Source organism: Sminthopsis crassicaudata, chromosome 2 (genome assembly GCF_048593235.1).
Source record: "Sminthopsis crassicaudata isolate SCR6 chromosome 2, ASM4859323v1, whole genome shotgun sequence".
Taxonomy (NCBI): domain Eukaryota; kingdom Metazoa; phylum Chordata; class Mammalia; order Dasyuromorphia; family Dasyuridae; genus Sminthopsis; species Sminthopsis crassicaudata.
The window spans coordinates 594,004,730-594,019,357 of NC_133618.1; the positions used below are offsets into that span (position 1 = coordinate 594,004,730).

Here is a 14,628-nt window from a genome sequence, read left to right on the forward strand (position 1 = left end):
AGTTTTAAATAATGTGGCATATTACAATACAAACAAGGAAAAAATCAGTAGTGACCAAAAGAATGCCATAAAAAAGGCATGACTGGGAATAAAGATGTTCTAGCCCCAAGTAGAAAGCAAGGAATGAATGACAATTAATATGGCTTCACTGGTAGTCACAAGAGTTGTGCAGAAGAGACAAGAATGAATGGATTGTGTTTGACATTGTTGGAGTTATACCCAAATCAATGAGATCACAGATTTAGGAAAACTGACATGTTTTAGACAGAAAAGGAAGGACTATGGATTTCACAAACCTAGGAAGCAGCATTAAAGATTTATACAAAGTGATACCATCAGAAAAAAACAGATCTGACGAATTTCTTTGCCACCTTTTAAATTGTGTCATATTTTTGTTAAAATGCAATGCTGATGGAAGGGAGGAAGTAATGATATTAGGCATAATATTAGGCATAATATGGGAAGACACTTTTACTTTCTTGTTCTCTTTTACCCGTGTAACTCAGTCTTAGCCTACAAGTCATATCAATAAAATAAATTTAAAAAAAAAAAAAGAATTCTCTTAATAATTGCTTTCACTCTCTGCACTGTCGATGCACTTCAATCCTAACTGGTTAAGGACTAGTTTCCAGCATAATGACATAGAATTTCAAACTCCATACTCTATAAATCCTCTGCCTCCTTGTACAAAAGACTAATAGTCTTATAGTGATAAAGCAATATAAGTGGCACTTTGTGATGTGGATTATAGGTCACTGAGAGTCAACTGATTTTCTATCACCTTTTTAAAAGATACTTTATGAACAAAACAAAGAATATTTAAGACAATTTTAAGGACTATAGCCAAAGCTTCTCTTCCATGGCAAGACACTATAGTAAAAAAGGTGAGCTATCACATACAATGATTTTCAATATCCCCTGTTATTCAAGGAAATTACTCTCTCATGTACACCTCTAAGTAATCTAGGGTCAACATTATTAGCGCTTCATAACATGATTTTAAAAACTCTATTATGTTCACAAAAAATGTAAGATTAAGAGAATAAATTTGTGAAAAAAAATCAGCATCATCCTTGAAGACAGGCATAATAATTTAGAGACATATCACAATCTCTTTGGGCCTCAGTTTTCATAATTCATAAAAGAGTAGGGAGGATGGCATGCTGCAATAATGGGATGGACTAGATGAACTCTAAAGGTCCTGCTAATTCTAAAATCTTATGATCTATAATAAAATGGTTAATATGAATTAATACTAGAATTTTGCTTTTGTAAGCAACTAGTGATATTTTGGGTTGTTAGGATATCTGCAACCTAATGGCAAAGATTCTTTACAGTCTTCATAGAAATTGTATTCAATCACTGGAAACCAGGCTGCTAGTGTGAACTCCTTGAAATCAGAGTTTGTATCTCTGACTTGACCCTACCTCAAATGTAACTATTTCGCTTACTAACTGACTGAATATTACAGCAACCATTGTTATATCACATTAAAGTTTCCAAATGTTTGAATATATTGTTACCTAAGTTTCTGATACTTAACCTGAGAAATTCACATAACCTCTAAGTTTCACCAACAACTGTTTAGATTGTAAGCTACTAAAGAACTGATGATCTGCTTTGGTGGAAGCTGCTTTCTCACTGGAAGTTCTCTTCATTGATGAAATTATAGGTCCAATCCTCACCCACCCCCCCAACCCCCTCAAAAAACCTAGTCCTCACAAAAATTATAACTATTATAAAGATTAATTTTCCCATTTTACAGTTAATGAAACCAAGGTTCAACAGCTAAGTGACCTCCTGCCCACTTTCACACAATGAAGTAAATGTCAGAATTGGAATTTGAACCCAAGACTTCCTGAATCTTAGGATAATACTAGTTCTATTAGGTTACATTTATTCCTTTTGCAGAAGAACCAGTCACAAAGGTTCTCATCAGAACTCACATAAGAATGGGCACTATCCAAAGCAGCAAGGGACACAGTTATTTATACCTTCCATATCACATCTTTATCCATATCACATCATATCCTATATCACAGGTCAGCATTAGAAATTAAATGGGAATCTGAGGTAGTTTTGGAGAAGCCACAGATGACATGCAAAGGCCAACAACAACACAGAGCTTATGACCAAATACTTAACCCAAATTTTACATGGTACTATAAAAACTCCATAAAAGACCAAAAAAAAAAAAATTCAGACTTTTCTTGTATGAAGGGAGGACCAAACAATTTTATGCAGATTTTCCAGATTGTGGAGATGCTATGTACCCAATCCTGACAATGGGGAAGGGATAACTATATATTTCCTATAGCTACTACAGCAGAGATGACAGTGGTATTTAATTTTAAAAGGATAAATTCATAAGCATTTATTAAAGACATGGTAACTGATGATATACATTGAGTAACTATGGAATAAGCTCACCTTGGGTGGTGAACTTTTAAAATGTGTTCAAGTATTTCTTCTAAATTCCAGTTTCTCAAGAGAAAGCATTTGTAATTATTCATAACATACCAAGAGTAGAAGAAAAGCAGTGAGTGATATAGTCATATGATGAACTTGGGATTCTAAGAAGCAAAGCAAGGAAAAGGGAAGTGAGGGAATTCCAGGGACAGAAGTTAGTCGTACCCCATTAGATAAGATAGTAGTGAACCTGGGTCCAACTCCAGGCTTTGCTATAAACAAATTATATGGTTCTTGGCAAGTTCTTTTTATTATCTGGGCCTCAATTTCTCCATCTATAAAATGAATGGGTTGTACCAGATGACCTCTAAAGATCTGTTTTTAAATTCTTTAAGGCTTTAAGTCCTAAAGTGATCTGTTAGTTAACTATCAGAAGAGGATGGCAAAGCAGAATTTGAAAATTCATTTCTATTACAAGATCAAGAATACCTGGCTGGTGCATGAAAATAGTATAAAGAAATAATAACAGAAACAAATGAAGTGTTATTGTGCACAACTTTTTGGCTAAGGAAACTGAGCATACATACCTCTATTGCATTTTTCCAGTACTTTTCTTTGTTCAAGAATTTCTGAATTCAAAACAGCTTTTTCTTGTTTAACTTTATTTACCTAAAAGTTGTGAGATTTTTAGAGAAAAGATAACAGCCAACAGTGTAAAAATGAGACCATATGGTAAAGTGTGGTTTCTATTTTACATTCATTTCTATTTACATTCATACATATCTTTAGTTAAAGCTTCAAATAGATGAATGTATCTTCATCTATAAAAGCACCTCTCAAAGCCAAAAATTAGGAAGGCAGTCTTTGTACAGCACTCATTAAGAATTAAAGTCTTAAAAAGAATTTAACATTTTCACATTCTAACTACTGCTCTAGTCACAGAACAAATATTTTGACTTTTAGCTCTATTTCTCTGCAAGAAAAATATTGATAATATTTAATGCAAAGATCAAAACCAAGAATCCTACAATGAATACAAATGAAATCTACAATCATCCTCCAGGAATTGTAGGCTAGATAATTTGGTATGACCAGAAGTTTGATACAAAGCTCTGTCAATTTCTATCATCTCAAAGACTATGTACTAAGAAGGAGGTGGGAGGCATTTGTGGCTTACAGAAGTAGAAAATCTCAGATCTTTGAAGTCCTGGAGATAGTATTAATATTGTAATGGAAAACTCTATATTTAATTTGTTTGAATAATTTACTCTACTCAATATCTATGACTAGAGACATCTAAAACAACATTTACCCATTCATATTAGCATTTTTTTGTAAAGAACCGAAGACAAAGTAGCAAAATGACCCCACAGAAGTGACCCTTGGATTTAAAAACTTTGAGAACCATTTAGATTCCTCCTTCACCAAATTTATGCTAAGCTTAATGATATTCAATGAAAAGGAAGAATTCCCCAGAATGCCTTTGATAATCTAGTCTATTAGTACATAAGAAAGAACACTAAAAATGGAGTCAGAAGAACTGAGTGTTAGCTATGGGTGGGATACTAACCATCTAATTTTGGGCAAGTTCCTTTTTCTCTGGGAGAATCACTTTCCTAATCTGTAAATGAATGGCTTGAACAAGGTGATTTTTAAATTCCTCTTCAGTTCTCATACTATAACGTGACCTTATCTATCCAAAAAATGATTAGAAGGAAAAAAAATTACTTTCTTCATCTTCCTACTAAGTTTAAGTTTTCAAGTAAATGATTTAGTGGCTCCTCTCTCTCTCAATATTATTCAGCATAATTTTTTAGTTTTAGAATTTCAGTGATTTCAATAGTCATTGATACACACAGTCAAAGTTAAAGAAACTCAATGTTTATATCAAAATTAAGTGGCTGACTATTGATTTTTTCTTATCCACTTCTAAAAATCCCTTAAAAGTATTCTTCATTTTATTATTCCAATACATACTTCCTCAATGGCTTCAACAAGCTTGGACCTCAGGTTTTCTAGTTCAATAGCCAATGTCTTCTTTTCTTCTTGAACAGATATAATTTGATCTCGAAGCTCTAGATTTTTCAAAGAGAAACAGATAAAATAAAGGGAAAATAAATGGATATTTTAATGGAAATAATCAGTTGAAAAGAACCCCAAATACCTGAATATTGCATATAGTGAATATGATTCAATATTTGAGAACAAAAGGCAAAGGCAAATTTTAATGAGATTTTTACTGGGTTGTTCTCACCACAACAACAGTTACAATAATTCATAAGCAAAGTATTTGCAAAATATCAAATGCACTAATCTTTGGTTTCCTTATATTCCACAAAGCCCATATTCTGAAAAAAAAATCTGGCATTTTTGAAATAGATATTTTTAAAAAGCTTCCAGCAAAACCAATTAAGGCATTGTACTAATTTCTTTTTTTATTTCTTAGTGGTCATGGGCTCTTGTCACAAACCAGCATAAACAAACAACAGGCAGTTTATACTTTGGAAGGTTTGATTTGAAGGAAAAATCCTGAATAACTGCCAATTTATAGCCCTTCTGACATTATGTGAACTGAGTCAAAATATAACCTAGTTTGATAGAAGCGTTAATGCCAGTAATTTTCCCTTCAGAAATGTGAATGTTTTGTTTCTTAATTTACTTCATCTATATATATTTTTATTATTGGGATATAATAGGTGAAAATTTGAAACAGACACTTGTTAAAATGAAAACACTTTACAAAAGCAAATGCTAAAGATTCTGTTTTATCTTTAAAGATACTTCATTTATTCAAATGTTACAAGAAATGTTCATAAATTAGCTCACAATACTTATTTCTATTGCTCTATTATTTTTTTTTTGCCATTTATTCTCCCTTTTTAAAGTTTCTGGTGTTGTAAAGAACTAAATTCAAGACACATACCTAAGAATCTATTCTGTAGAAAAGAGCATCAATAAAACATTTTTAAAGACCCTACTATGCATAAGACATCATGCTAGGCCAAAGAAGAGGGACAAGGAAGGATGGAGAGAGGAAGGAAGGTAGAAAAAGGAGAGATGAAAGAATGGAGGGAGGTATGAAAAAAGGAAGGAAGGAGAAAGAAGGGAATCTTTTCTGTAGCAGGAGTTGCTATGCTATCTTCAATCACGTCCAACTCTCCATGACCCCACTTGGGGTTTTCTTGACAAAGATATTAGAGTGATTTGCTATTTTCTTTTCCAGCTTATTTTACAGATGGGGAACTGAGGCAAATAGGGTTAAGTGACTTGTCCAGGTTCACACAGCTAGTAAGTGTCCAAGACTAGATTATGAATTCACAAATATGAGTCTTCCTAATTCTTATATGTTCTGTAGCAGAAATTGTTATAGGGATGAATTCATGGATCTCTCCATTGATTTATGATCCAGAGAACTGGGTTATATTATGTTTCTTCAACCATACTATAAGCACCCAGAGGCCAGAGATGATGTAATAAATCCTACCTTTTATTTGCTGTTGACATTGTACAGAGTCACAAGTCCCAGAGGTTCCTTCTGTTTCTGTAGCTGAGTCTTCATCATCAATATTTATCTCTTCAGTTATAACATCAGGCCCCAGTTTAGCCATATAGAGCATGCTGATTCTTTTCAAAGTCTTATTTTCTTTATTTAACTAAAATAAAATGCAACAGTTATGATAACATTCAAAAAAGAGTCTTGGCTTTTAAGAAAACATAACAGATAAATTATTCATGTAAGAACTAAATGTTGGTTAACATCCACAGCAGGAAATAACAATTAGAAAATTAATTAATTAGGGGTTTTGTTTATAGTTCCATGGTGAAGGATAATAATTTATTACTATAAGTAAAAGCTCACACCTGGATTACAATCATTGGTACATGAAAATGTTGGTTAAGCCTCATTCCTGCTGTGGACCACAGAAGAATGAAATGCAAACATAACTAGGAAAATCTGAGGACCTTTTTAATGTATTCATGGCCTTAACCAAGGAATCTTAATTAAAACAATTTCAACAACATAAGAGCAAATGGAATCCTGATGCATGAATGATAACACTGATTTTTCCCTAATATAAGTTATCTGTTCAGTTTGGTCTTTAGTATTACTTGATTTTCCATAGCAACAATGGATTTATATGTATATGAATTCAAGTATGTATATATCAATATATGTGAATGAATATAAAAATATGAAATTATATAATTTGTTGTCATTACACAATGAAAAACATGCACACAGGTATAAAATTACAAATATGACAGGAAAGGAACCTTGGAGGCTGTTCAACTCACATCCACCTATCCTTCCATCTCCTTTCTTTTTTCCTTTCTTCCTCTCTTTCCTTTCTCCCTCTTTCTCTTTCCTTCCTTCCTTCCTTAGTGTTCCTTGTTTCAACCAAATGAGATGAGATAAGCTACTCATGAATCCCACCCTTTTATTGAACAGCACAATATCTTTTGACTTGTTACCAATCTGAGCTGGGGTCACCCTTCTTGAAAAAGTCTAGTAGCTCCCCTTCCTTATTTTGGTTCCAGACAGTGCAGAATCTACTACAATTCAGAATTTCTGAGAACTTAAGTAATCCACCAACCTAAGCTTTCCAGTACTAGGGATTACAAGCACATGTTACCATATGCCCAATGGTCTTATATCTGTGCATATAAATAATGCTAAATAAATTCCAAGCAACTATTATTCAGGATGTTAAAGTAGCTAATTCCTACCTCCCTTTTTCTGAGAATCTGAAGATCTAAATGTGTGTTTGAAAGTTCTGAAATTTTATGCTAATATTGTTTTGAGTAAATAGCTCAGAAAGATATTAAAGAGGGGCAGATGTGAAAGAACCATCTCATATGAACAGGAGGAGAAAAAGATGACATCCAAACCCATCCTAAGATATAGTTCTATTTCCTGTTTTCAGGGAGGCAAATGCTTATTGTACTTTAGTCAGTATTCTATTTCAAAGTCAGCAAGTAAGAATTCTGTGTACAGGTTAGTTGTGTGTCTGCATTATTTTTCTGGAATGTTCCTATTTGGACAGTATTCTCAAAGACATCATCATATGAGACTCTTCCATCAGGCAATTCTCTGATTCTATCAGATCCAACTACCCCTCCCCTCACAGCCACCTAGTGCTACGGTAAAATTCTGGACAAATTTGGGATAAATTCAGGTTTCATATCATGGTATGACCTGTCCCATGAATTTTGGAATTTAGGTATGCTACTATTCCTGAAACTTCTCTGTCTAAAATATGCATGAAACACAAAAATAGCTTGTTATGGAGAATGCTCAGACTAGTTCACATAGAAGAAAGTAAAGATTTCTAATGACAAGGAAGAATAAGTGAATCAATGACTATAATAAATGATTTTCACTCCACAATGTAAAACTAAAAGATGATAGACAATTCCTAAATGGCCTGGTGTTCTGGGGTCTCCACTAATGTAATTAGATTATAATTTCAAAATGCAGGTAACTCAATTAAATAATTCAATTCATATAACTTTTATTAAGTTACATGTAATATGGATAATGAATGCACTGTGTTAATAAGTACAAAGCTGTATAAAATCTATGTGGAAGAGAGGATAAGACATGTACCCAAATGAAATATAAAATTCATAAAAGAGCTACAATGAATTATGAAATGGCAAAAGAGAAAAGGTTCAGTTGTGGCCAAGGATCTGAAAAGATTCCATGACAGAGTTGTCATATGACCTGTACATTCACGATCAGTAAGGATTTTTGAGGGTAGAAAAGTAGGAAATGACATTAAATGGCAGAGTTGTCATCTGATCTGCACCTTCAAGATTAGGAAGGATTTCTGAGGGTAGAGGATTAGGAAATGCTATAAAAGTCAAGAGTTTTTGTCATTATTGTTGTCATTGCTTTGCTTTTTTATTACCAGGATTTATCAAACAAACTTTGGAAAGACATTCGCTCTACTTAGCCATCAGGTAAAAATGGATTCATTTTACCTATGACAGAGGAGAGAGCCAGAAACAAAGGACACAAGTTGTAGACACTATTGAGGCTTGATATCAGGAAAAAAAAATTCTTTTAGAGTTGAGTTGTCCAGAATATAATGCCTTAAATATGGTAGGTTTGGGAAGACTTGGAAGATTTCAAGTAGAGAGCAAGGATGGGAAAGGAGTCCTTTCCAATACTGGCTGGACTAATATTTCTTCTAGCTCTAAAATTCTGAAGATTTTGATCATCTAGCTTCCACTTGAAAACATCCAATGAAATGAAATGTTCTTTAGGCCAATGAAATCAATTCTACCTTTGAACAGTTCTAATTATTGGGATGTTTATCCTTCCATCAAACCTAAATCTGACTCTTCAAATTCTACCTATTATTCTATTTGCTGAAGTCAAATGAAGACAATGCAGATACCTTCTCAAGATTAAGGTCCAACAATATCTAAAGACAAACAAGTCTTCTTTTCTCTAATCTAAGCATTCCCATTGTCTTCAACCAATTCATAAACAGCATGGTCACTGCTTCCTTTTATCTCCTGGTTGTCCTCCTCTGGACAGATTCCAACTTGTCAATTGCTTTAGGATATGATACCCAGGATTTATTCTAGATGAGATCTCACTCCAGGGTACAGGGTCTGATAGTATCTGGCTCCAGGGTTTAGGAGGACTATCATTTCCATTTTCCTGAACATTGAATTCCTCTAGATTCTGCATAACATTATATTAGGTGCATTGTTGTTGTTATTATTCAAAATTTCAGTCATGTCTGACTCTTCATGACCCTATTTGGGGTTCTTTTGATAATGAAAGATACGAGAGTGGTTTACCATTTCCTTTTCCATCCCATTTTAGATTTGAGTAAATTAAGGCAAACAGGATTACATGACATAGCTTATGTAGCTAGTAATTTATTTGTCTGAGGTCAGATTTGAACTCAGGCCACAAAGAGGAAGACTCAACTGAAACAACACAACAACAACAAAATAATAAGATAATTTCTGAACTGAATAATCAACATTTAGAATTGAAACATATAGAATCTCAAGTTTTAGATAAACCAATTGTTCTTACTCACCCTGACATTATTAGATATTTAGCTGTGAGATATGCATATACATACATAGATACATACATACATACACATTAATAAAACTAAGGACACAAATAATGGATCAGAATAGAAAGAGCAATGATTTAATCAGAATACCTGAGTTAATAGGCAACTAGGTGGCACGGTAGATATAACCCTGAGCCTGGAGCCATAAAGATGAGCTCAAATCTATCCTTAAATAGCTGTGTAACCCTGGACAAGTCACTTAATTTCTGCCTCAATTTCCTCATCTACAAAAAAGGAATTACACTAACATCCTAGTTATTAGTTACCCTAGCTACTAGTACTCTATAAACCTCATTGCACTATATAAGTGCTAACAATCATTTGTTAGTAACCTGATACTACTTATATGGCAAATCAATATGAGCAAATCACTTAACTTCCTGGGGCTTCAGTTTCCTAATATGTAAAATGAAGGGGCTAAAGAAAATCTCTTTAGTCCCGTCCAACTTTACATCTATGACCCTATGTTGCATACTATACTAGTCCTTTCACCTAAATGTCAGTATAACTGGAGCTTTTGGGGGATTGAGGACAATTTATGAATTTCAATCTGTTGTAAATTCCATTTGGGAAGAAGATTCTTCAGGAAAAAATCCCAACTCTTCTTCCTGCTTATTTGATTCTATCCTCAACAACCTGGGATCCATATAGATTTGGGGAGGGAAGGACATGAAAATAAGCTGCTAGCAAAATAAGCTGATTCTGTGTAATGGGTTGGTAAGAGAGCTTCCCTGACTGGTGAAGAATCCTCTGGTTACCCCACAGATTGTCCCCAAGGAATAACTAGTGTTAAACATTTATATGAAGGACTGCTAGATGGAAGAAGGAACAGATTGTTTAGCTTAGCCTCAGAGGGCAAAATAAAACTCAATGGGTAGAAATTACTAATGAAGATTATAGGCTGATGTAAGGAAGAACTTCTTAGCAGTGAAAATCATTTTAGTGGAGATCTTTAAGCATAACCTGGATGAGGACCTCCCAAATACATTATAGAGGACATTCTTGTACAGGAATGGGATTTGATTAGCTGGACTGTGAGATCCTTTTTTAATTGTGAGATTTTATATTTCAAGCAGACCTTTCCTAATATGACTCTAACATTTTTCACCTTCAAGGCCTCCTTTATATATTATGAAGAAAAAAATAGATTCCACTTATACACCAAAGACCTGAAGTTCACTCTAATGAGACTTTTATTTGAAATGTGAATTATGGAATCACAGGAATGTTAGAATTATATATATGGAAGCCTTGGAGATCACCTAATCCAATGATTTCAATTTACAAGCTAGAAAATTATTGTTCTAATTAGCTTTAATATTGTTATAACAACTTTTTAGTAGTATATACATAAATTAATTACAGGCTATTATTCATTTGAAACTATTTATATGAACAAATAACACTATAGAAATAAGTCTGATAATCCACTATAACAAAATCTTCTATCATATGGTTCACACAGTTCCATACTGTCAAAAAGCACTTTCATAAGAACTATTACCATATATTGTATAATTTGTTTCTTACAACAGTGAACCTGGTAGTAAAAATATTCCTATAATCATTTTACAGATAAGGAAACCAAGGCTCAGACACTTGAATTGATTTGATCAAGGTCCCACCACTGATAAATGATAAGACAAGGACCTACCTCTTCTGGTCTTCAAGATCTGTGTTCTTACTGTTATGACACAATGACCATGTATACAATTTTGGTACTGGACAACTTTTTGATAAACTTAAGTATAAAATAAGAAATAAACTACTGATAAACTATTCTATACCAATTGCATACTTGTTCTACATCCTTCTTCTTCTAAAATTTTAAAATGTCTAATTGTATAAGAGGAATAAAACATCTATTTGTCATTAACTTGTTAATAATCTAGAAGGATTAAGAATCATTTTTAAGGTATTGTCTTGCTAAGAAATTTAGAAAATGTATTTAATAAAATCTAACTGGCAATCAATCAGGACACGTAGTCAATGTTCAACTTTACATTTCCAATTTTCCAAAGATCCCAATGAGAACTACAGAGTTTAATACATAAGTTACTGTATTTTCTTAACCAATTAATATGCCTAAAATTGTTGAATGATATTAAAGTATGAAAACCAAAAGTTTCATTTAGCAAATTGCTCCTTTTTCAGCATACACCCAAATTATGCCAACAAACATAACAGATACCACGAGATTCACAAGGGGATGCTTAAAGAATAGTGATAAACCATAAGGATTAAAGTAGAAGTCAGATGACTATGCATCAAGGATATTGCAGAGAGACTCATGCTTCAGAAAGAGACTGTACTAGGTGACCGCTGAGCTTCCTTCTAATTTCAGGTCATATGCTTCTAAGCTAGTGATTTTACTATGAAAAGCTAAAGCTTATAAGATGTTAGAGCTAAGAGGAACATTCACACATTAGCTAGTTCAACCCCTTCATTTACAGCCAGGTAAACTGAGAGTCAGAGAGATGAAATAATTTGTTTAAAATTTCACACCCTGTTAGTGGTATAACCAGGATGGACTAAGGTATGGCTGGCAACCTATACTTCTAAAGTGAATGACCATTTTATTGAAGATGTGATATAAGTATTCACATTACAAGTAAAATTTAGACTTGATGAACTTTGAGATTCCTTTTAACTCTTAGATTATACATCCTTGTGACTTTTCTCTATACTCTGAAGACAGTATTTTCTATGTAATGTATGTCTGAAACTATCATACTTGTTAATCTGGAAAAAAAAGTGAAAAACTTCTCCATATTTTTGATATCAGTAATTTTCAAGAAGGCACTGTGCTATGAATGGATCTTTCCTCTTTTGGTTCCATGTTCCAAAAAAAAGGAAACAGGGAGGGAATTCTTTTTTTTTTTTTTCTTCAGGGAGGCAATTCTTACACTAATAGGTTCCAATCATGTTAGACAAAGTAACATGATGGAATGACAGATTTTTTTTTTAATGCTATGGGCTAGTAAAACTAATACTTGATGACAAAGTATCAGAAGAGCACAAGTTTATGTACACAAATTCATTTGCTTAGTTAGGCTCTGATTAAATATCTTATGAATTCTAATGTAGTGTCCTTATACAAACAATTAATTAAATACCTCCAGGAAATACATTGCTAATGCATCTAAATTAACGAGATTTCTAGCTGGTAGGATTTCTTTCACATCCAAAGATGTACTTTTGGAGGAGGGGGAGACAGAGAGGAAAAAAAAAAGAAAGAAAGAAGCACAGCCAGCATTGCTAATGAAATTTGGTTGAAAATTGCTGTAATCCATTTTCTGATGAAGTGGCTCAGATGCATTTTACCCAACCCAAAATACATAAGACAGAGATAAAAACATTCTTTAATAATAATGTACTTTTGATGAGATGGAATATAGAAAATTACACACTTGGTAAATTCATCAGCTAGAAGCAATCAGTAGAGCATTGGAGGTCACCTTTAGCATGTCCTCCGTTTGCTTTCATAAACAATCACCTGAAATGGAATGTTTTGACTGACTTTTTCATTTAATTCAAACACGAAATGCTCATTATTCTTTTATGTCACACCAGGTTGATTTTAAACTTGTTCATCATTTAACCCAAATGCATACACATATGAAAGTAATGTTCAACAGACTGTTATGGAACTCTATGTCTTCATCAACAAACAAAGGCTGAAACATACTCAAAGGCAGCTCTTCCTACAATCAAAGTCCAAAGTTGTTTGTGTCTTTATAGAAGATATCTGTATCATCATTTTCATTATTTTTAAACTATATCAAGCTTCTCTCATGAACGAACAGGTGTAATTTGATGAGAGAGGAGAGAGAGAGACAGGAGGAGAAGAGAGGAAAAGAGAAGAGGAGAGACAGATAGAGAGAGACACAAAGACAGAGAGAGACCAGAGAGACAGACACAAAGAGAGAAAGAGAAACAGAGAGAGAAAGAAACAGAAAGAGAGAGAGAGAGGAGAGAGAAACAGAGAGAGAGAAACAGAAACAGAGAGAGAGAGAGAGAGGGAGAAACAGAGGGAGAAAAACAGAAACAGAGAAAGAGAGAGAGAGATGCAGTTATAAAGGGAAAGAAGCAATTCTTTAAGAAAGAAAAGGTCAGGTTAATTACCTCTAAATATTCTCACCTTTGTTGCAAGAGCTTCAGCACTTTCTCGACAAGTCTTCTCTATTTCCAGATGGTTCTGCATAAAATTTACTTCCTCTATAACCATGTGAGAAACTAAAATGAAGAAAAAAAGTTTATGACATTAAAAAAATTAGTCAGCTGTTTTCAAAGGTTCATGTCATATGATTATGGATGTCATGATTCTATTACTAGCCAACTCTTTAACTACTACCAGAAAAATTTAAATTTTCTCAATGAAACTGACAAATGTTTTGATTTGAACAGGAAAACAAAAAAAATGACTAACTTTATAACTTTCTATGTAATATACTCATTACATCCATATATGTATAACTATACTGCCTTTAGAAAGCATTATGAAAATTAGTTAATATTTTATTAAAGGAACTCTCTTTCTCTCTCTTAATCTCTCATCTCCCTATCTATTTTTTTTTCTCTATTTCTCTTAACTAAAGTGTCAAACATGATACAAAGTTCCTGACAGGATATCATAGATGGATTCAGAGGGAAAGTCAGTTAATCAAAATTTAGAGAAGATTTGAGCTAGGAAAAGAAATAATTTAACCTAAGTACCCATTGATCATATCATCTTGGAGTGACTATTGGTAGCATTAAGTAAGGCAAGAAAAAAATCTATTGCGCACATTCTTAATTTGTAGAATTCATGACCAAGAAGTTACTGCAATGTAATAAACTCTATGGAGAAAAGCACAAGAACAAAGTAGCAATGTTCTGTATGTCAACAAAATCAGACAGAGAACAAAAACTTGCAATATATCTAGTAGTTAAAAGAAAAATAGAGCTTTTTAATTTTTTAATGCTTTCTCATTACTTAAAAAATACTCCTTTTTACTTTCCTAAGTCAGTTTATTCAATTTGGCATTTGAATGCTCCAAGTTATTTGAATTTGCATTATGTTTTTGAGTACAGAGAAGAAAAAATACATCTTTTTCCCATATTTGGGGGTTAA

General features: G+C 33.2%; 1 protein-coding gene across 3 annotated transcripts in view; it reads right to left on the reverse strand.

Moving 5' to 3' along the window:
* Nucleotides 1-14,628, reverse strand: part of SHTN1 (shootin 1) — a 106,245-nt gene that overhangs the window by 56,977 nt on the left and 34,640 nt on the right. For all 3 annotated transcript variants that reach the window (XM_074295703.1, XM_074295705.1, XM_074295702.1), the window contains exons 4-7: nucleotides 13,657-13,751; nucleotides 5,894-6,062; nucleotides 4,387-4,484; nucleotides 2,997-3,078 (exon numbers count right to left, since the gene is read on the reverse strand). In XM_074295703.1, the coding sequence (XP_074151804.1) occupies nucleotides 2,997-3,078; nucleotides 4,387-4,484; nucleotides 5,894-6,062; nucleotides 13,657-13,751 (444 nt within the window). The remainder of the gene's footprint in view (nucleotides 1-2,996; nucleotides 3,079-4,386; nucleotides 4,485-5,893; nucleotides 6,063-13,656; nucleotides 13,752-14,628) is intronic.